This window comes from Phyllobates terribilis, unplaced genomic scaffold (genome assembly GCF_046119375.1).
Source record: "Phyllobates terribilis strain yellow unplaced genomic scaffold, ASM4611937v1 Scaffold_3__8_contigs__length_932513732, whole genome shotgun sequence".
NCBI lineage: Eukaryota > Metazoa > Chordata > Amphibia > Anura > Dendrobatidae > Phyllobates > Phyllobates terribilis.
Genome location: NW_027362763.1, coordinates 741,563,743 through 741,584,628, shown reverse-complemented (window position 1 = coordinate 741,584,628; position 20,886 = coordinate 741,563,743). Strand labels below are relative to the sequence as shown.

Here is a 20,886-nt window from a genome sequence, read left to right as displayed (position 1 = left end):
AGAGAACTTAGAGATCACTGACCCATCCATTTAGAACAAAAGTGGTCAATTGTAACATGTCAATGGGATATCCAAAAGTGCAAAAGACGAAGAGCAATGTCCACCGTTACTCTGACAAAGAAAGTTATTTTTTAGTTGAGAGAATAGACTCGGCTCTGAGGAAGGTCCCGGGGGAGTCGCAGCGGAACATTGGTCTGTTGTACTTTCTAATAAATAACTTTTTAGGAGGCATAAGCGCACAAATTGGCAGAACTTTTCATTTTGCAGCGGTGTGAAATTGACAAAATGTAATGAAAAAGCTACAAAGCCAAACACGGGACATGCAAGAAATGTTTAATGATGACTACAAGGCTTTCATCTTCCTTTTGTTTTTCCAGAATTTAAGTCTCTGCGCTTCATTATACACACACGCTCTATTTTCATGCATTACTAGAGGCTGCTGTAGTTTTTAACACGTGTGTTTATTTTTTTATTTTCCACCTTGTATGTCATATTTTGGGGGTTATGATGATAGAACAAACCTACCGGACTTTTTGCAGGCATTGCTATTTTGATATGTTTAGGTAATAGCAAATTCTGATCATCCAGACTGCTAAACAGATGTTCTCTGCGAATGACGGCGACAGGTCATGATCACTCTTTTAATGCAAAATCTATTTGTCCATATTCAATGGTGGTGAGGTGAGAAAAAGGCCCAAGGGCGAGAGTTAGACATAAGGCCTAATGCAACAGCTGTGGAGCTGATGGAGGGACATGCTGGAGGAGCTTTGTAGTTTTTGGACAAATCAATGAGCGCTACATCTTTTGGCAAGATCTTTATTTGACTTGAGTGTTTCTTCAGTCATAGACACCTGCTGGATTATCAAAATCCCGTGCCCCAAATCTAGAATCAGTAAAAGGGCATCTACCATGTGCAGTTTACAAAATCGGTGTCTTCTAAGGTTGAGTCCACAAGAGTCAGAACTGCTGCGGATTTTCCGTCCGGATGTGTGGAGGCAGCAGAACTCAGCGGCAGCAACGTGGACACAAGCAGTGGAAATTTTCCACATGAAAATTGATTTTTATATCCACAGCATAATATTTATGCTGCAAAAATAAGGATTTGCTGCAGATTTTTCCCCATCAGCTTCAATAAAGAAGTGAAAATCTGAAATTTCTGCTGTGGAAAATTGTCTAAAATGAAAAAAAAAAAAGCTAAAAATGAACGCAAAGCAGTTTACTCACCTTCCGACTCCTTGGATCCCACAGCCAGTCCTTGTTTACTGGCCCCTTACGATGATTTGTGTCGATACGTGACTGCTGCGGCCAATCACAAGCGTTAGCGGTAATGTACTGACATGTGATAAATGGAGTCAGAAGTACAGAGATTGGCCAGTGTATAAGGAAGTCTTAGCATGATGATATACTGAACAGCTGCAGAAAATCTGCAACAAAATCAGCAGAATTTGGTGCAGATTTCCTGCAGATTCTGGGTCAGAATTGAATGAAGATCTCCACACTTCATTGTGTCAGTTTCTACCATCAGTTTCATCAGTTAGTTTTTCATGTCTAAAAGAGAAAAAACTACAAAAGCCTCTCCTACACATTAAGGCTAATTAAGATGTCTGTGCAACATGATCCGAGCTCATACTGCAATGCAAGAACTGGCCGAGGATCTCCCGACTCATAGATATAAATGAATATCACGCTCAGGTTGGGAGATCTGCGGCCAGTCCGTTCATTGTGGTCTGTGCTTGGACCAAAATCCACGGACATCTGAAAGAGCAGATTTCCATCCATATGCTGACAGTGATTTTTCATGCACCTATAGACTTGTCTGGGTAATTATGATCCTTGACTAGGATCAGAAACCTGTATATTGCCATGATTAATTTTGCAGACATGCGACATGGTCCACAAAAAATCATGAACATGTGAACATTTCCATAGACTATAATATGTATGTGCTCTAGCTCTGAAAAGCAGAAAAATTGTATGTGAAAAATGGATGTCTGAATGAGGCCTACAGGGAGATGAAGCATGACAAGGATTCAAAGAAGAAAACTGTTGTCTCGTGCAAAAACCCCTCCGATCTAGTACTAGGTATAACAGAGTGTAACGTTTTGTTTTTTTTTTATGAAAGAAGCATAAGAAAGTGTATAAATGCCCATTGTAATGTGGTTGGAATTTATATACACTTGTATGGATATTCCAACCACCTCTGCACGAATAGCAGTGCAAAAAGGGGACCCGTTTCCAAGGTAGATGTGGATCCCATTGATGGGGTATGTATTTCGGGTGTATTCTGTGGATAGGGCATTAATGTATGAGATGGGAATACTCCTTTAAATATGAAGACCTGAGCTGTCAGCTGCTCTCGATTGCCATTTCTCAGAACCCTTGTGCCATTTACTCCATACAATCTTTGAGCATCCATGAAAGTCTCCTAAACTAATTGCAATTGATTGAATATGGATCAGGAACCTTATCAGGTGAAAAAAGAAATTACCAAGTGACAGTCTGGGAGGTCAATACGGAGCAGCTCACATCACTCAGCCTTCAGATGCCATTTGGGGGCTCAGTGATATAATATTAACAAATGGCAGAATTGCACTCACACTTTAGCAGGTAGGAATAGAAACTTGTCACCGTTGTTTTACATAATAATCTGCCAGAAAACTGCATGTAATTTTCATCACAAAGATCAAATCTTCCCCCATTATTTTAGTAATTAATGATATTTTGCATTGTTGTATTCTTAGCTAAGTGCAATAAGCCGAATGCGCATATTTTATGTTCATCCTGAAACATTAGCACAGCTCTGTATATTCTTGTAATACTATTGTTTTTTTTTCTGTTTTTATTTATTTATTTTTTTTGCATTAAGCTTTTTTTTTTCCAGGGACAAGAGGTTAAGACCCCATTTCCATCTTACCTTCTATAGCAAGCATTGCTCGTAACTCTCGGTTCAGTAGCTCAAACCTTCTCTCTAGGTCATGTTCTTTTTCCCTATAGGCAAGTTTGGAGAGAAGTAAAAAAAACAAAAAAAAAACAACACAGCTCATCAATATGTTAATTACTAAATCATTAAACACTTAAAGGGACCTTTAGTGCGCATTGATTTAAGGAACTCATAAATGACTTTTCGCTGGAGCAATAAGCTACTTCTCACAAATGATACACAGACAACGAAGAAGAGCGGTGACCGACGGCAGCAGATACAACTTCATGAAGTTTAGTCATCGGGTCCCTCCACACCTATATGAACTGGTCGGTGGTTGTAAGCCTGTCTCACCGTCATTATATTAAAAAAAATCCCCATATAAAAGTGAAAAGGTCAAGTCTTACATTAATAATTTTCGTTGACCACAGTTACAAGGAGCCAACCCTTAAGACTACTATAGGATCTGTATAACAAAGTGGTCAAGGTTGGCTCCATGCTCCATGATGGCGTGATGCTTATATTGGCATAAAAGGAATATAACATTGGAAAAGAACCACATTTACCTACACATACACATTACAGCAAATTCGTCTGAGCCTGTTTATGGGAGTGTCCATTTCATCCCTCCCCAAAAATGATGTGAGAAGGACAGGTATTGCCCAATATCGACACTTGATCCTTTTGTTCCCAGACTAGATAAGCTGCCACCAGACATGTCTGCTACTGGCATACTCCCCTTTCCCCACCCAGAATACATGCATGTTCCTCTGAGCTATAGGTGCATGTTTATGGGTGAGGGTTTGGAAGACGGCTATTGAAGGAGTATTGATTATGACGTTTAGACCACTCTTTTCTCCTCATGGGTAGGGGGCAATCAAGCACCAGGCCCTCTTCTAATGGAATTGGGATGTTTGGTTGTGTAAAACCAACTATATTATTTTTATTTATTATTATAGCGGCATTTATTCCATGGCGCTTTACATGTATATACCATATTTTCTATCCACATGATTTAATTACTAATTAAATGCAAATATTTTACAGCGCATCCAATTTTTATACTATAATTATTTTAACTTGTTTTTTTGCTATAATTATTTTAACCGTCGGGTATTCTAATACATTTTGTTTTCTTTTGCTGTTAATCCTCCCTTCCAGGGTCAACACCATAACAGATCCTAAGCATGTCATAACATAACTAGCAAGTGAGTTACTAAGATCCTTGTCACCAGTGGTTGGATATTATTAGCTGACGATAATCCTTCTTCTGAGAGCCTAACCGAACAGGAAATAATGGGTAACAATGGAAATGGAAGAGTTCATTTTAATTTTCCTGAGTCACCGGGCAAAAGAGATGGGTGCAGCCCGAGAATCGTTAACCCACTTATGTTTACATGCGTCAGTCAAAGTGTAAAGACATCAGGATCGGACAGAACCAAACAATGCTTATCTGGCGCCAATATCACTGGAGGGCAGAAAGACTCGCATGGAGACAAAAGTCAGAGCAGACTTCATAGAATTACTTTTGCATAAATCATAACATGTACTATCGTAAGTGTAACCGAGACAGGTGCCCGTGTACTTACAGAAGCGAGAGCTGGTTCATTCTCCTGATCAGGGCGTTTTTCTTGTTCACAAGCATGAACCATTCCTGCATTAACGTCTCCTCTTCTTCTGTGTACATTCCTGTATTAAAAAAGACAAAAAGAAGTAAAAATATTAAGAGATGAGCGGGTCAATTATCCCTGCCCTGGTCCGGCATCCAGTTCTCCTTGGCAGCCGGTCTTCACTTTCTGCCCGGAGAATCTCTGGCCCGTCAGAAGCAGCCAGTATGCCGGGCGCAAAAGTAAAAACTGGCCAGACAGGATGCAGAAACAAGGCAGTATGAAATGAATTGGTCATCTCAAATAAACATAGAAATACAAGTCAAAAAAGAGTAATAAATATACACTTAAAAGATCAGTTTACAAGGCTTTAAAAATCCAAACTGTTATCTTCAAGTCCTGTAGCATTGTTACCAGATACAAAAGTATTATTTTAGGGATCACACTGTTCGGAGGTCCACCCTTGCACATAAACATCTATACGATGAGTTAATACACAGTATAAAATTATGTTGCTGAATGCAGTACATCTATAAAACACACTGTGTGAACAAACTTGATTAAAAAAAAAAATAATAATAAAAAAAGGGGAAAAAAAGCCATTACATTTCATTTGAGCTAGTTTAAAAACTCTTTTTTTTGTTGTTCTGTTTAATAAAAATTAAAGGGAATCTGTCACCCCCCTGGGACATATCAGACCTCTAATATGGACATACAGGTGATAGAATCTATACTTACCAGTATGGCCCGTATTAGAGGTCTACTTGCTTTGTAATAGCTTTTTGTTAAATCAGTTTTGGAAGCTTCGCGTCCCCTCCTATTAGCTTCATTTCCATATCCCCACCCCACCCCTGCACATCACAGGGCCCTGTGACGTGCAATTCCCGGCTGGAACCCGCGCCTGCGCAATTTACCCAGTATGGAAGGCACTCTTCTTCCTGCTGTCTGTGTAACCTTGTCGAGCAGGAAACTTGTGCGCAGGCGCAGAGATGGCAGAGTGACTCACCGGCACTTGAGCACAAGTTTCCTGCTCCACAAGGCTACACAGATGGCAGGAAGAAGAGCACCTTCCGTACAGGGTAAATTGCGCAGGATCCAACTGGGAACTGCACGTCACAGGGCAGTTTTTTTAAAGGACTTTAAAAAATAGAATTAGACTTACCGGTAATTCGGTTTCTAAGACCCTCCACGACAGCACACCTGGAGGTAGCCTCCCCATCATAATTAGGGACAGGAAAACAAGAGGTTAAATCGCCCCTCCCCGATACCATCCCCATTGTTTTCAAAGGACCATACAGTATGAATGCTCTAAATATTTTATTAACACTAAGGATTTTTCCATCAACAAGGAAAGGCCGGAAATTACTCGTGCTGTCGTGGAGGGTCTTAGAAACCGAATTACCGGTAAGTCTAATTCTATTTTCTCCAATCCCCTCCACGACAGCACACCTGGAGTAATACCAAAGAATAAATCTTAGGGAGGGACAACAGCCTGAAGGACTTTCCTTCCAAATGCTAAGGCTGCGTGCACACGATGTGTTTTTCATGCGTTTATGCTGCGGAATTTCAGCAGCGGAAACGCATCAAAAACGCTTGGTAATCCGCACCCCATGGTCCCCAATGGCATTCCGCAATGTCAATTCACATGCTGCGGATTTTTCCGCAGCGTTTCTGCAGCGCAAATAAATCCGCAGCATGTACTTTAATTTTGCGGAAGCGCCGCCATTGACTTGCATTGAGACGCATAGAATCCGTGTCTGTACATTTGTACAAGCGGATTATATGCGGTTCAATGTGCGGATGGTATCCAAGTTCTGGAGGAGAGAAGACTCTCATCCAGACCTGGGTACCATTGTACCTGTAAAAAAAAGAATAAAATAATAAATAAAGTTTATATTCACCGGTCCGGCGGCCCCTGCAGCGCTTATCTTCCAGGACCTGAGATGACGTCGCGGTCATGTGACCGCAGGCTGTCTCGCGAGATGCCGGCAACCCGGAAGAAGCCAGGAAGAGCGCGACAGCACACGCGGCGGGGGATCGGGGGTAAGTATAGCTTTATTTTTTTATTTTTACGGTCACACTGTATAAATCCATGCTGTTTGCATGGATTTATACAGTGTGACCTAGTTGTCAAGCACTTTCCAAGTGATGCTATCGCTTGGAAAGTGCTTGTCAGTCCGCATGCGGAAACACATGCGTTAAAGTATGTGGGTACGCATGTGAATCCGCATGTATTCTGCAGGAAAAACGCATGCACAATCTGCATGCGTTTTTTCTGCCAGGGAGATGCAGAAATGCTGCAGAAATTTTCTGCTTCATTTCTGTATCGTGGGCACATAGCCTAAGTCTTTATTTGACATACATCTAATCTGTAATGTTTAGCAAAGGTATGGACAGACGACCCGGTAGCTGCCCTGCAGATCTGCTCGATGGATGCACTAGCCTTTTCAGTCCAAGAGACAGACATAGCTCTAGTGGAATGAGCTTTCAAGGATTCCGGAGGAGGCAAATCTTGAACTATGTATGTTTCACAAATTGCTTTTTTAATCCAATTCGCTAGCGTATTTTTTGCAATTTCCTTCCCTTTGTTGGGGCCTCCATATTGAACAAATAAGTTCTGATCCTTCCTCTAAGTTTCAGTCTGACTCAAGTAGTGGATTATAGTCCTCCTTACGTCCAATGCGTGGAATTCTTCTTCCTTGCTATTTGATGGATTTTGGCAGAAGGACGGGAGAATTATGGGCTGAGACATATGAAAATCAGACGACACCTTGGGAAGAAAAGAAGGTTTCAACTGGAGGATGATACTGTCCTTCAAAATATGACAACAAGGTTCTCGGATGGACAGGGCATGGATTTCACCCACTCTCCTGGCTGTAGTCCGAGCTATAAGCAATGCTGCTTTCCAAGACAATTTGTCTATATGTGCCTCAGCTATTGGCTCGAAAGGATGCATAGCTAGGCCTCTAAGAACTATATTGAGATCCCAAGGTGGAATTATTTTAGCTCTTGTTGGATTTATCCGAGAAGCAGCTGTCATGAATCTCCTAATCCATCTGTTCTGGGCCAAATCAGTATCAAAATAGGAGTTCAAAGCAGAGACATGGACCTTAAGTGTGCTTGGTCTCAATCCTTTAGACAGACTGTTCTGCAGGAAGTCCAAGATTCTGGCCATGTCCGGCCGAAAGGGATCTAATGGACGAGGTTCATACCATAGTTTGAAAGCTTTCCAGATTTTTTCATAGATGGAATTCATGACCTGTTTTCTGCTTTTCTACAGTGTATGGATCACCTCCACTCAGAAGCCTCTGGCTCATAAGAGGGCGGTCTCAGAAGACAAGTCGCTAAAGACAAATTTTGAGGGGCCGGATGGTAGATCGGGCCCTGATGCAGCAGATCCTGGATTTGAGGAAGCATCAAATGATCCTCCATTTTTAGACTGCTCAATGTTCCGAACCATGCTTTTTTTGGCCACATTGGAGCTATTAGAATCATCTTGACTCTTTCGGACCTGATCTTTTGTAAGGTCCTTGGTAGCAACGGAATTGGGGGAAAAGCACATGCGAGTCCGACTTCCCAAGGGTGAGCGAATGCATCTATCCCTGTTGCTGAATCCTCGGGGTCCAAGGAGAAAAAAGCTCTTACTTTCGCATTTTCCTGGTTCGCAAACAAATCCACCTCTGGATAACCCCACTTTTGTACAATCATAAGAAATATCTTTGAGTTCAGATTCCACTCCCCTGGATGAATGTCTTTCCTGCTCAATAGATCTGCCTGATAGTTGTCGGAGCCCCTCAGGTGTAGAGCCGACAAGGATAGTAGATGATGCTCCGCCCAGTGGAAGATCCTTTCTGAGATCATTTGCAATTTCCAGTTTTTTGTACTTCCCTGATGTCTCGTGGCTACGGTTGTCATGTTGTCTGATTAGACCCTAACATGTGACCCCTGAAGTAGAGAATTGGTCGCCCATAGGGTTTCTTCCATCGCTTTTAACTCTCTTAGGTTCAAGGATTGTTCTGCGATTTCTTGTGACCAGACTCCTTGAAAGGCCACGTGGGAGACTACTGCTCCCCATCTCCTTTTGCTTGCATCTGTTTTGACCGATATCAAGGGAAGTTGAATCCATGTCGAACCTTTCTCCAGATTTTCTGGACAGAGCCACCACCTTAAAGATGCTTTTACCTTCTCTGGCAGATGAATCCAGCTGGTGAGGGAACTTGGAGATCTGTCCCAACGGGAAAGGATGTAGTTTTGAAGGACCCTCGAATGCGCTTGAGCCCAAGGTACAGCTTGAATAGATGAGGTCATGGTCCCGAGGACGGACATGGCGAATTTTATTGAGACTCTGCTCCGGTTCTTCAGCGAATAAACTTTCGATCTTAACTGAATTTGTTTCTGTTTTGGCAAAAAAGAGGCTTGCTGCTGAGAGTCCAGGACAATTCCTAAGAACGTCTTCATGGTGGAGGGAATCAGATCTGACTTCTTGTAAATTTATCAGCCATCCCAATGGTCCCAGAATCTGGAGGGTCATCTGAAGGTCTTTTTACAAACTTGGAACTGAGGGAGCCATCACTAAAAAATTGTCTAAATAGGGGGACGATGCGGATATTCCACCTTCTTAGACAAGCTACCACCTCTGCCATGATCTTTGTGAATAAACGGGGTGCCGACGAAATTCCGAAGGCGAGTACACTGAGCTGAAAATGGAGTACCTTTTGATTCTGACTTACGGTAAATCTGAGGAATTTTCTGTAGGCCGGGTGAATTGGCACATGGTAGTATGACTCTTGCAGGTCTATTGTTGCCATGACAAATCCTTCCCCAATCAGCGGGATCGTGGACCTTATCGACGCCATCTTGAACCTTCTGTATTTCACATATTGGTTGAGATGTTTTAGATTGAGGATTATCCTGTAGGAACCTGAAACCTTTTTTAACAGAAACACTCGAGAATAATGACCTTCTCCTCGTTCCATGCGAGGAACTGGTGATATAACTTCAGAGTTTTGAAGATTCTGAAGACCTGTCATTAGGATCTTTTGTAATCTTGCACAAGGTAAGGACGTTACTTCTACCCTTTTTGGAGGGCAGGTAGCAAAGTCTATTTCGGCTCCTACAGCCACCATGTCCAGGATCTTCCTGTCCGTAGATATTAGCTGCCATTGTGGAAGGAAGCTTGCAATCCTGCCTCCTACCTTCTTGGCATCATTGTCTGTCTTGCCTTGAACTTTGAAAGATATTCTTCCCCCTTCCCCCTTTTGGGTAACTCCAGCGACCAGTTTTTCCCTTGCCTCTATACTGAAATGTTTGCTGCTGAGGGGGGAGAAATGGTGTCTTCCTGAAGTTCCTTGAAATCTTCGACTATGGCAGAGACTTCTTCTGGTCAGATGCTTTCTCCAACAGCTCGTCCAAGACTGCTTCAAACATATACTCTCCTTTAAACGTGATGGAACAAAGTTTAGACTTTGATGCACTGTCCCCACTCCACATCTTCAAACATAGAGTTCTTCTTGTGGAATTAGATAAGGCTGCCGGATCTTGCCGCAATCTTGATAGACTCCGCTGAGGCATCAGCTAGGAATCCAGTGGCTTTTTGTAGCAAAGGAAGAGATGCAAGGAGGTCCTCCTGAGGAGTACCCTTCCAGAGATATTCTTCTAATTGTTGTAGCCAGAGGAACATGGAACGTGCTACACAAGTCGATGCAATATTCATCTTCAGGGAAGCCGCCAATGTTTCCCATGTCTTCCTCAGCAGAATGTCCATCTTCCTATCCATTGGATCCTTCAGCTGGGAAGAGTCTTCAAAGGGAAGGGTTGTTTTCTTCGCTACACTTGCCACTTGCACATCCATTTTCGGAATTTCCATCCATAGTTTAGCCGTATTTTCATCCAGAGGGAATCTATCCTTCATTTCTCCCGTAACACTAAGCCTTTATTCAGGTGACTCCCATTCATCCATTATCAGACTCCGAATATTGTCATGCACCGGGAACACTAACTTCTTCTTGGATTTCAGACCGCCAAACATCTCGTCCTGAACTGTACGGTTCCTCTTCTCCTCTTCCACCTGCATAGTGTCTCTCACCTGCAACAACAATTCTTCCATATTTTTGGCAGAAAAGTAATACTTCTTATCCTCCTCACGTTCTTCACTTAGAACACCTTCCTCAGGTTCCTCCATGGATCCAAATTCTTCTGAATCAGAGGTATCCCTAACCGTATACTTTCTCCTTTTAGGTGGAGATGGACCCTCAGCTCTGGCTTGCGAAAATGACTGCGAGAAGGAGGCTAGGGAGGATTGTATTTCCTGCCGAACCATTCCCCTGACTTCTTCCATAAGTGAAGGTTGTTCCTCCTTCACAATGCTGTTAGTACATTTTTGGCATAGGGGTTTCTTATGCCCTGAAGCAAGCTTTTTCCTTCAAATGGCACATTTGAGAATTGTAGCATTTTCTCCCATTCTCGGTGTAGGATCCTTGTCTCCCTAAAATTAGAAAGGGGAGATTTTAAAATACAATTTGGGATCCTGCTCAAAAGAGTGGGGAACAACCTTGTCCCTGAGTACTTACTGGGGCCGGGTTAGCGCTGGGCTCTGCAGACGCAGGCTTTGAGACAACACCCTCCATAGCAGCAGAATATTCTGCCCTACCTTAATGGTATCTTCTCATCTGGGTCTTTTATAGATGAGTCAGAGATCCAGCGCCAAATTTCCACCTATCAGGTGAAAGATCCTCCATTCCTGGGCCAAAACCGCAGTTTCCAGTTTGAATTTCCCGCCGCAGCCCCATGCGTTCCACGGTGGAACGCAACCGGAAGTAACGTCCCGCAGGCTGAATACCCGACTCCCGGCGCATCCTGCATGCACGCCAGATTGCTGCCATGGAGGACAGAGGAAACTCCGGCTGGGGAGCTACAGGAAGCCCTCAGCCCCAACCTCACTCAGCTTTACCCATAGGCGAAGGCGAGTGAGGAGGTCCCGCTCCAGAGGGAACGGGAGCTGCCAGGGATGGAAGGCCGGAGGCGATAGCTTCCTGCAGCCCGGCACAGGTAAATTTGGTAGGGCCCTGCTCGCCGGCCGCAGCCACCCTAGGTAACCTTTTCATCCCATAGGGACAGGAAAACACTGGGGATGGTATCGGGGAGGGGCGATTTAACCTTTTGTTTTCCTGTCCCTAATTAGGATGGGGAGGCTACCTCCATGTGTGCTGTCCTGGAGGGGACTGGAGAAAAAGCAAACAAAAGGAAAAATTGAAAATAGAGGTGTTATAATTTTGCTTAAAAGGGGTTTTCTCATCACACTACATCTGTCAAAAGGTATATGCCACCCCGAGGACAGCATACTATAGTGACAGAGACCCTGATTATACTGGTGTGTACCTTACTGTACCAGGTCCTCAACTATGTGTCTTCTAGCCTGTTGTGTTAATGAGCCGTGTCTCCTCCCTATCGCTCCCTATTCTCCGCTGCAGATTTACAGCTATCTTTCTATGCAGCATATATGAAAAAAGCTATTGATCAGCCACGGAAGGGCAGGAGAAGCCAGACATTCTCAAATACCAGGACACTGCACCAAACTTGCACTGTACTAAATAAAGTGTGGTTTCATAAACACTACTCCAAGACAGCTCCAATAAGAGAAGAAATGCCGAAATCAGGCCTCTGTCACTGGTAGAGATGCTGCTCGGCTCCCAGGGTGAGGAGATCTGAGGGATTGAGACAGCTGTTGCTAGATGCAAAGGTTCAGTATTCTGCCCTCACCAAGGAAAAGTGGCTTGTTAGCACCCCCTCTAGGCTGATATCCCGTGCAAAAGTCCCAGTTGAAACCCCCTCGCTAAGCTCTTTCTTCCAACATCCATACCTTCTCCTATCCTTAAAGGCCCTTTTAAGAGTCGATGTTGACTTTTAGGATTGCTGCCTCCAATAGGTGGGATTAGAGTCCCTGTTTTCTTTCTCTCTGAAAAGGCTATTTACATATTTAAATTTGAAGAGGAGCCTAGCATGGCCTATAAGTCTCCTTGCATCAACTTGGTGTTTTCACAAGGAGAAAAATTACTCCTTAGATTCTCTGCCAAAGGCCTCTCACCTAGTCCACAAGTTCTTCTACTTTTCCCTGATAAGGGAAAAACAAAACAAAACAGGTGTCTGCAAATGGAGCTTTTGGTTTGGCTTCTTATCCTAAGTCATGTGGCAAGGCCCTTTTAAGGGTTGGTATTGACTTTTAGAATTTCTACCTCCAATAGGTGGCACTAGTGTCCCGGTCCTCTTTGTCTATGAAGATACTATTTACATATTTAAATTACAGGAGGAGCCTCGCATGGCCTATAAGTCTCCTTGCATCAACTTGGAATTTTCACAAGGAGAAACTTTACTTCTTAGATTCTCTGTTAAAGGCCTCTCACCTAGTGCAAAAGTTCTTCTGCTTTGCCCTGGGAAGGGGCAAAAATCCCAAAACACATGTATACAAATGGAGCTTTTGGTTTGGCTTCTTAACATAAGTCATGAGGAAAGGCCCTTTTGAAGTATCGGCATTGACTTTTATGATTGCTTCCTCCAATAGGTGGCATTAGTGCCCCTGTCCTCTTCCTTTATGAGGGGGGTACTTGCATAATCTCCTCCCGTCTCCTGTTCCTCTTGTATTTTGTATGTAAAAACCCATATATCATTTAACAAATTTTGACAGTGTGTAGAAAAAAAAAAAAAGATTATTTCTGTATAATGACGGAATATATCCTTGAAAGCTTGTAGAACTGATAATGTGACTAGTTTAACGAACTTAAAATATATTCTTCCCCGAATTAAAAGAAAAACAAAAAAACTCTTCTGTCTCCTATGTGGAAAAGATCCCACTGTGTAAACAGTTCACGAGGGCAGGGTGAGCGCACGGGTGGCGGGTGTAATATTCTGTAATACACCTCATTTATATGTTGAATGTTGTAGACACAATCCTTTGTACACAGATACACACACCATTTCCCGCTGCAGCAATTTTTTATCAGCATCATCATCATCACAGCCACTGTATGCACAGCCCATAAATATAAAGTAATGCCGCTCTCATCCTTTACTTCCTTAGTATTCCAAAGCTAGGGGGGAAAATGCACAAAATCCGGTCAGATAATGTTTTGTCAATAACTAATAACAGATAAGAAAAGGCTCTCAATACTAGACAAACAGATGGCTTCCCTGGACAATACTTGATTTAACAAGCTATTTGCTATATACTTAGACTCGGGGTTAATCAAAAAGTATAATCTGCCATCTATGAAAATGTTCTTCAACAAAAACCCTGGCCGAAGGATTGCAGGGGCGCCTCGGCTTAATGAATGCTAAAACAGCCGCTGAAGAAGCCTGATGAATACGGCTACAACTGTGGATAAATGCTGCTCTGGTAATGCCGGAAAGTGTTTGCAGTCGTGGAGAACAGAAGGATCTAAAATAAAAATATATTTATCCTGTGCCGATAATATGCGAGTGGTCCTTCCCAAACACCCTAATGAATAACTATATTCCCAAACTCTCTAAAATAGGAGCATGTTTACAAAACAAATACCTTCTGTAACAAATGGACAGTAGGACAAACCCTGTGACTATGCCCCGCTAGGGTACACGGCGTTGTATAGGATAGGTTCCCATTATTAGGTCCCCTTTATGTATGAGCCAAAATAAAAAGCCGCTATATAAGAGAATCTCCCCCCTTTACCAGACCCGGTCTATCCATGCATTACACGGCTGGCCGTTCCTTTTAGTAGCCTCCATGTAATGTGCTGTTTCGTCAGTGGAAGGAAAATGTCCAGATATGCTTAGCTGAAGAATAATAATGGGGTTCGGAGAAGTTGGACTAAAATTAGGTTATCTGCTTGAGACAGCCCCTTAAAGTAGGGCAATCCTCATGTCTTTATGCCATGTTCAAACCTAATACTGTTTAGACAAGTGTCATCGTATGACACAGTAACAAACTTTCTTTCTTCTGAACCCCAGTTCTCTTTAGTTAACGCACTACTACGACATCTTATCCCCCCCATCCTTACACCGAATTGTGTTCACCATACTTCAGACTGCAGGTCTAAGATTTCATATTTTCTTGCTGGTTTCCTTGTAGCAAAACTGAAACATTATTACGGGCATGACATTTGCCAAACCGCCAACTGATTTCAGTAGGAAGCAGCAGAATTCTGAATACAGCTCTGCAGTCACTCCACAACTACAACCCAACATTAGAAAATGCAAAGCCAGTCCAAGGCCGCATTCACACATCCATGTGAGTGCTGTCATGCAAGAGAAATAGACAGATTTTTTTCTCATGAATTATCCTAATTGTACCTGTATTTCTTAACCGTTTTTGAAGTGAAGTTGGCGGACTCTTAACTTTTTTTTTTTTTTTTATCCATTGACACTTAGAAATGCATCAGCTAACAAAGGATGGAAACTGAAATACAAAGTCTGTCTTCTGTGTTTAATGCTTTTTAAACAGATCCTCATGTACATTAAAGGGGTTGTCCACTACTAGGACATAATTAAAACCACTCGTTTCCAGATTTACTTGCAGTGTAAACAGGCAGCCTACACCTGATGAAGGAGCAAAACGCTTGTCCATTGGGTGAAATGATCTTTTGGGCAATGCATCATCCTGTGTAAACGGGACTAGTGCTGCCGAGAACCATGGTATCCTGTGCGTACAGAGCAATCTATTACAGATTACTCAGTGGGCATCATTTGCTTTGGTCTATTAAATGAACGGTGGTCGTTTTGTGTGAACAGACACTTAATATGAGACTTTTTAACTTGTAGACATAGATCTCAAGCTTAGAAAGGCAAAATGCATGCAATAATAAAAAAACGGTTAAAAAATGGAAGATAAAAACCCCATTATCAACATTATGTAGTTAGCATCTGCAGGAAACCATCTGGGAGAATCTGAACTCTCCGGCAGCTAGAAATGGACTATTAGAAAAACAAATCCAGAACTACACCACACACTTCTCCGACTGATGGGAATTTTTACATCTGTACAAATATTAATTGACTGCAACTCCCCAGTGCACATCCGCGACTCTAACCTCTCATTAGTAGTAGAAGATACTGATGGAGAGGTCCGTTGTGAAATGTATTGATGACCTTTAGTTGACAGACGCTCTGATGAACAAACAATGCTGGAAGCATAAAAGGACGAAGCGTAGAACAATTAATAAAATCTCTACATGAAGTAAACATGTGTTCTGTACGGAAAACAATTGTATCATGGTGTCCATCAAACACTAGAGCAATTGCAAAGTGTCCCCGAGAGCAGACAAGGCAGCTTACGGACAGGACTATATCTAGTAATGGCATGTGGATGAATTGTGCTGACGACTGGATGCTGCAAAATTTCGTCAGTGGCAGGAAAATGATCTGTCCAGATATGGCGTCCCTGGATGAAAACTGGATTTGAGAAGTTGGGCTTACGTTCTTCTATTTAAAAAGAGGTCAGAATCCTGAGACAACTGCTGTAATGGGAATTTGCCATTAGAAAATAACCAACTGTTTAAATCAGATTTTTAATGTGGTGTGTACGTTTTATTATTATTTTTTTTTATTTTTTTACATCACAATCAGTAATAAAAAGAATTCTTGCAATTTTCACACTGGCCAATGGGATATTATACAAAATAACTTCCTGTTCTTCCAGAAAATGCACATGTACATTAGAAGCAACAGACTGATTCAGACCTTATCTTTCGTATTAAAGCATCTAATAAACGTGTGCAAAAATCATAGTGTTGGGAGAGGCAGCAGAAGGAGCTGTGATATTACCTCATGTGATTAGCGGATCCTGTGTTAATCAGCTGTGTATAGAGGTGTTGCCTGTCATTGTTATCCAGTCTCTGATAATGAAACTGCTAAGAAATATTTGAGAAAGAACCGGAAGTATGAGTCTAAAATAGCCTCAGCGGTCAGTGTAAAAATGACAAAAGTTCTATTTTTTTTTTTAATTTCAGATTGGAATATGAAAAAAACCTAAGTCATTGCCAACATTTAAAAAAAATTGATTTAAAAGGGGTTGTCCATTACTTGGATGGCCCCTTTTGAGTCCCTATTTTTACCCCAGTAAAGTAACAACATTTAACTCCCCTCTGGTGCCGCCGCCGTTCCCGGGGATCGTATGACACTGTTGTGTCATGCAATCCCTGAGGTCAATCAGCGCTAGCTTCAGTCTCCTCTCCTACAGATGGAATTGACATCCAGAAGAAGAAAAAGATGAGGCTGCTCACTCATTTCTTCTGGATGTCTGATTTGTCCTAAGAAAGGGAAGATTGAAGACAGAAGCTGATTATGTCATGCGATCACTGAGACCAATGTCATGCAATCCCCGGGAGAGCCAGAGCAGACACCACTGAAAGGCGCAGAAAACAGATGTGAGAATAAGTGTTATTATTTTATTGGGGGAAGGGAACATAGGGATTCAGAGGAGTTGTCTGAATAGTGGACAACCCCTTTAATATAAAAACCTCATTAAAACAGAAGGTCACTTTCTGCTTACACATTCCCTTTAAGAAAGTGATTTGCTAGGGTATTCCTGCATCTCTAGCTATGTTCCTGTTAGGAATTTCATTTTCTGTTCGCTAATGGAAACACACAAGAAGAAACTCACGCAGTGGAAGGATCCATCACAGGATAGACAGAAACAGCGACCAGTAGTCTTCATTTTGACGGGAAAATGTTCCACTATAAAATCAACTTTGGTTCTGTGTTACATTCAGATTATTTGCATATTCAATGCCAAATTTAATCCTATGCATTGCAGAGAGTGAAATCCCCAGGAAAAAAAATAGACATGCTTCGGATTAAAAATCAGCAATGCAGGTCAATTTCTGCTGCAATTTTTTTCCCGCAGCTTATGGATGATATTTTCGATACACTTTAACAAAATTCATCCTATTTGCTGCTACTGTAATACACTGTGGATTCTCCACCAGCAAATACGGAGGGAAAATCCCACCTATCAGTCACTTGTGAACCTACTCTGGTAGATCAGCTCACTGGGTTGCACATAGAGGTAGACACAGGAACACTGTCTCTAAGTCTTAAGCTGGGTTTTTTAAGAGTGCTGCATAAACCACGGCAGTGTTAGCAAAAACAAACTCGGCCTTCCTGGCATAACAGGAAAAACAAAACATAACGTATAGCATAGTCCTTGTTGCTATGGGTAACCGCCCGCTTCAGGAACAACCACCCAATGTTTATCATTCCTTCACATGACAAAACAGCTTCGGAGCTTGTGCCTCCAGACCCACCCCACACTAAATGGTCTAAAAGGCTGGGAATTTATCCTCTGACCTCCTCCCTTTCTACAGGTGTTTAATCCTCCTAGCACTAAAGATGGCTGATTAACCCCTTATTCCTTCGTGTGCTGGAACCTTTTTCCTATGTTTAATTACTGGAGCTAACAATCTCAGTGCTGCACATCTCCACTCCAGTACTTTGTCACACTACCGTAAGATGAACTTTTACAATAACCAAGTCCCCTATTAACATGCATTTTAACCTTGACCAAACATACCTTCAGATTTATTGAAAAGTAAAAGGACATGAATGTCTGACAGATGTTTTTAAAAAAAATGCAATAGATTAAGGCAGAAAAAACTCATCCTCTCCGATACTGGATCAGATGTTGGGAGGGGTCTTGAGTGCTCCACAGATATAGATGGTCAGCGTATGGTGCTGACACTAGTGTGATCCAAGTACAAATGTAACAGTGCATACTGGCAGTCAGCCGGCCGCACACATAATATAGCTCCTTCATAAAAACACACGCAAGTATCAGCCAAGCATTGGTGTTCGCTGCCATAAGCAGAGTGGGACGCTGGGCTGCCAGGTATGCTGGCAGATCTCATCTCCTGGGAGAAACACTGATTCGGGCACAGTAAAAAAACATCATATCTGTTTCCTTGATGTCTTTATCTGGTGACAACCAGGCCGCCCCCAAATCTCGTTCAATAACTGGAGTGATTCACCGACATTCATCTAACGTGCATGGCTATCTATAGAACCATCCAGTCTTCAGACCATCTTTGTAAATATGTACCTGAAAATAGTTATTTCTAATACTGTCTGTAATTTCTTAAAAAAACAAAAACAAATTAGAGCTCAGATCGATGTGATTAGTGCCAGAACAGCAAAATTCTGAGTTACTCTATTAAACCATTTCTTCAATGTATGTAAAATTAAACTTAAGAGCGACAATAGTTTTAATTTGTATTTCATCAACCAATAGTACACATAAAAATAAACAACTTTGTAATAGATTTTATTAGAGAAATCTGCTTCTTTCTCCTCCTTCACTGATCATTTATTCTCAAGTCATGTGTTAAATCTATGATATCTACATTCAATGTTCACATTACTGAGGAAGGAGATGACTGTTGGTGCTCATAACATTCTATGGAGATGGGAAGGAGAGAGGGAGGAGCTAGAGGCAGACAGACATTCTGCTGCTAGAATGTTAGTCTGTTAGTTCTCCATAGAACATTATGAGCACCAACTGCCATCTCAGTAATGGGAAAGTCTGTTTCACTGGTGACGGATTTTACTTGTGAAATAAGAATTTTGAGAATGAATGATCAGTCCAGGAGGAGAAAGCAGCAGATTTCTCTAATAAGACCTATTACAAAGTTTCTTATTTTTAACTGCACTATTGATTTATGTAAAAAAAAAATATATAAATAAAAAGATGGTTACTCTTTAACTCACTCTTCATAAAAAGTATTCTTCAATTTATGCCAACAGTTCTTATGACAACCTATGTATTTCAAAGGTAAAAACTACAAACAAATCCTTTGTAAACTTATCTTAAAGTCATGTGTGATGCCCTATTAAATAAAATTGGGGGCTAAATTTAAACTACAGCCTTTCTTTAGTTATGATGTCATCAACTGCAGGTTTACTGTCAAAGATTTCAGGAAGTAGTCATAAGTCATTCAAGGAGTCCAGGTCAGCCGCATCAGTCTTGTGGTGTCTTCTGGTGAGCGGAGAAGGTTTTAAACAAATTAATTTTGCATTTAATAACTAGTTAAAGAACCCTGCTATTATTTCCCCAGAAAATAAAAAATAAATATTCAAGTCTCTATCACAGTTAACATTTTATCAATTCTCCTTCACCCATTTGTTCATTAATCCAATATTAGTAATCCAATTTATCCATCCAACTATCAAATAGAAATGGTATCTACACCACACAAATGCCATTCAAGATCCGGCATATATACTTGTACATATTGTAAATTAATGTGGAATGTTTCATTTTAGTCCCCAAATGTTCCTCAAGCTCATCTGTAAGAAGAAGGATGAAGAAGAAAAAAAACACAAGATGAACATTGTTCACCCTGATTAAGTAAGAGCTCATTAAAGAGCTGTCAGTAGCTCACTTTGAATATGCATGAAGCATATAATCAGATCTCGTACCGTCACTAGAGGAGAATACGGTAAGTACAAAGGATTGATTTAATTACTTGGAGTAGGCTATAGTGGTCGAGCCGTCTTGTTACTCAAAAATAAAAAGCAGGCTGCATTCTATCTGTTTAGCAAAAGAAGGGGGAAGAAAAGGCAATTTTGTTCTTGTACCAAATAGAAACGGTGGAGAAAAGAACTAAGAATTTTTATTTACTTTATTCCTCAAAACTTAGTAAAATATAAATTGTATTCTAGATGCCAAAAGTAAAGGAACGACGAATGACAAAAAAGCTGGCTGCCAAAATCGGCCCTAAACTTTTCAAAAATATAATTGGTAATTTGGAGTGTGAAATAGCAAATTTTGTGTAATTCTTGAAGTCAAACTTAGAATGGCAACAACAGTTTAGAGAATATTCCGAAATTTATAAGTTCTTAAAAAGTGTAAACATAAAACAAAACAAACAAAAAAAAAACACTATTTGGGGATTTAGGAACACATAAGTGCTCTTAATAGTCATGCACTAATAATATTAAGAATAATCAGCTTCGAGCACCGATAGTTGAACCTTTATGGCATTACTCATCTCTTTGCAAACATGATGGAACTTGCAGAAGAAGCCATTCTGACCACACAGGCTAATATAAGGTCAGGTCAAGACATCGCCATTAGTGGATTATGTAAATGCATTCAAGCAATGTTCCCCGGCGTAATGAACGCTCAGTCAGCTGAACTGATCTAGGACCCAGCATAGTGCACACATTATTATCCAGTCAGTTTCATGTTAAATATATGTGTTTCTTTGACAATCTTATTTTGATAATTAAATGATTATATGAACTGTTTGAAAATTTTAAATGTAGTCATTTTCTTAAAAGAGAACCAAAAATATCCTCCGATTGAGTGAATTAGGTGCATAAAAATGGTCGTTTATG

General features: G+C 41.3%; 1 protein-coding gene across 7 annotated transcripts in view; it reads right to left on the bottom strand.

Moving 5' to 3' along the window:
- The window catches only part of EHBP1 (EH domain binding protein 1), a 445,048-nt gene that overhangs the window by 19,514 nt on the left and 404,648 nt on the right, over positions 1-20,886 (bottom strand). For all 7 annotated transcript variants that reach the window (XM_073672136.1, XM_073672138.1, XM_073672139.1 and 4 more), the window contains 2 exons: positions 4,510-4,609; positions 2,915-2,988 (listed from right to left, as the gene is read on the bottom strand). In XM_073672136.1, coding sequence (XP_073528237.1) covers positions 2,915-2,988; positions 4,510-4,609 — 174 coding nt within the window. The remainder of the gene's footprint in view (positions 1-2,914; positions 2,989-4,509; positions 4,610-20,886) is intronic.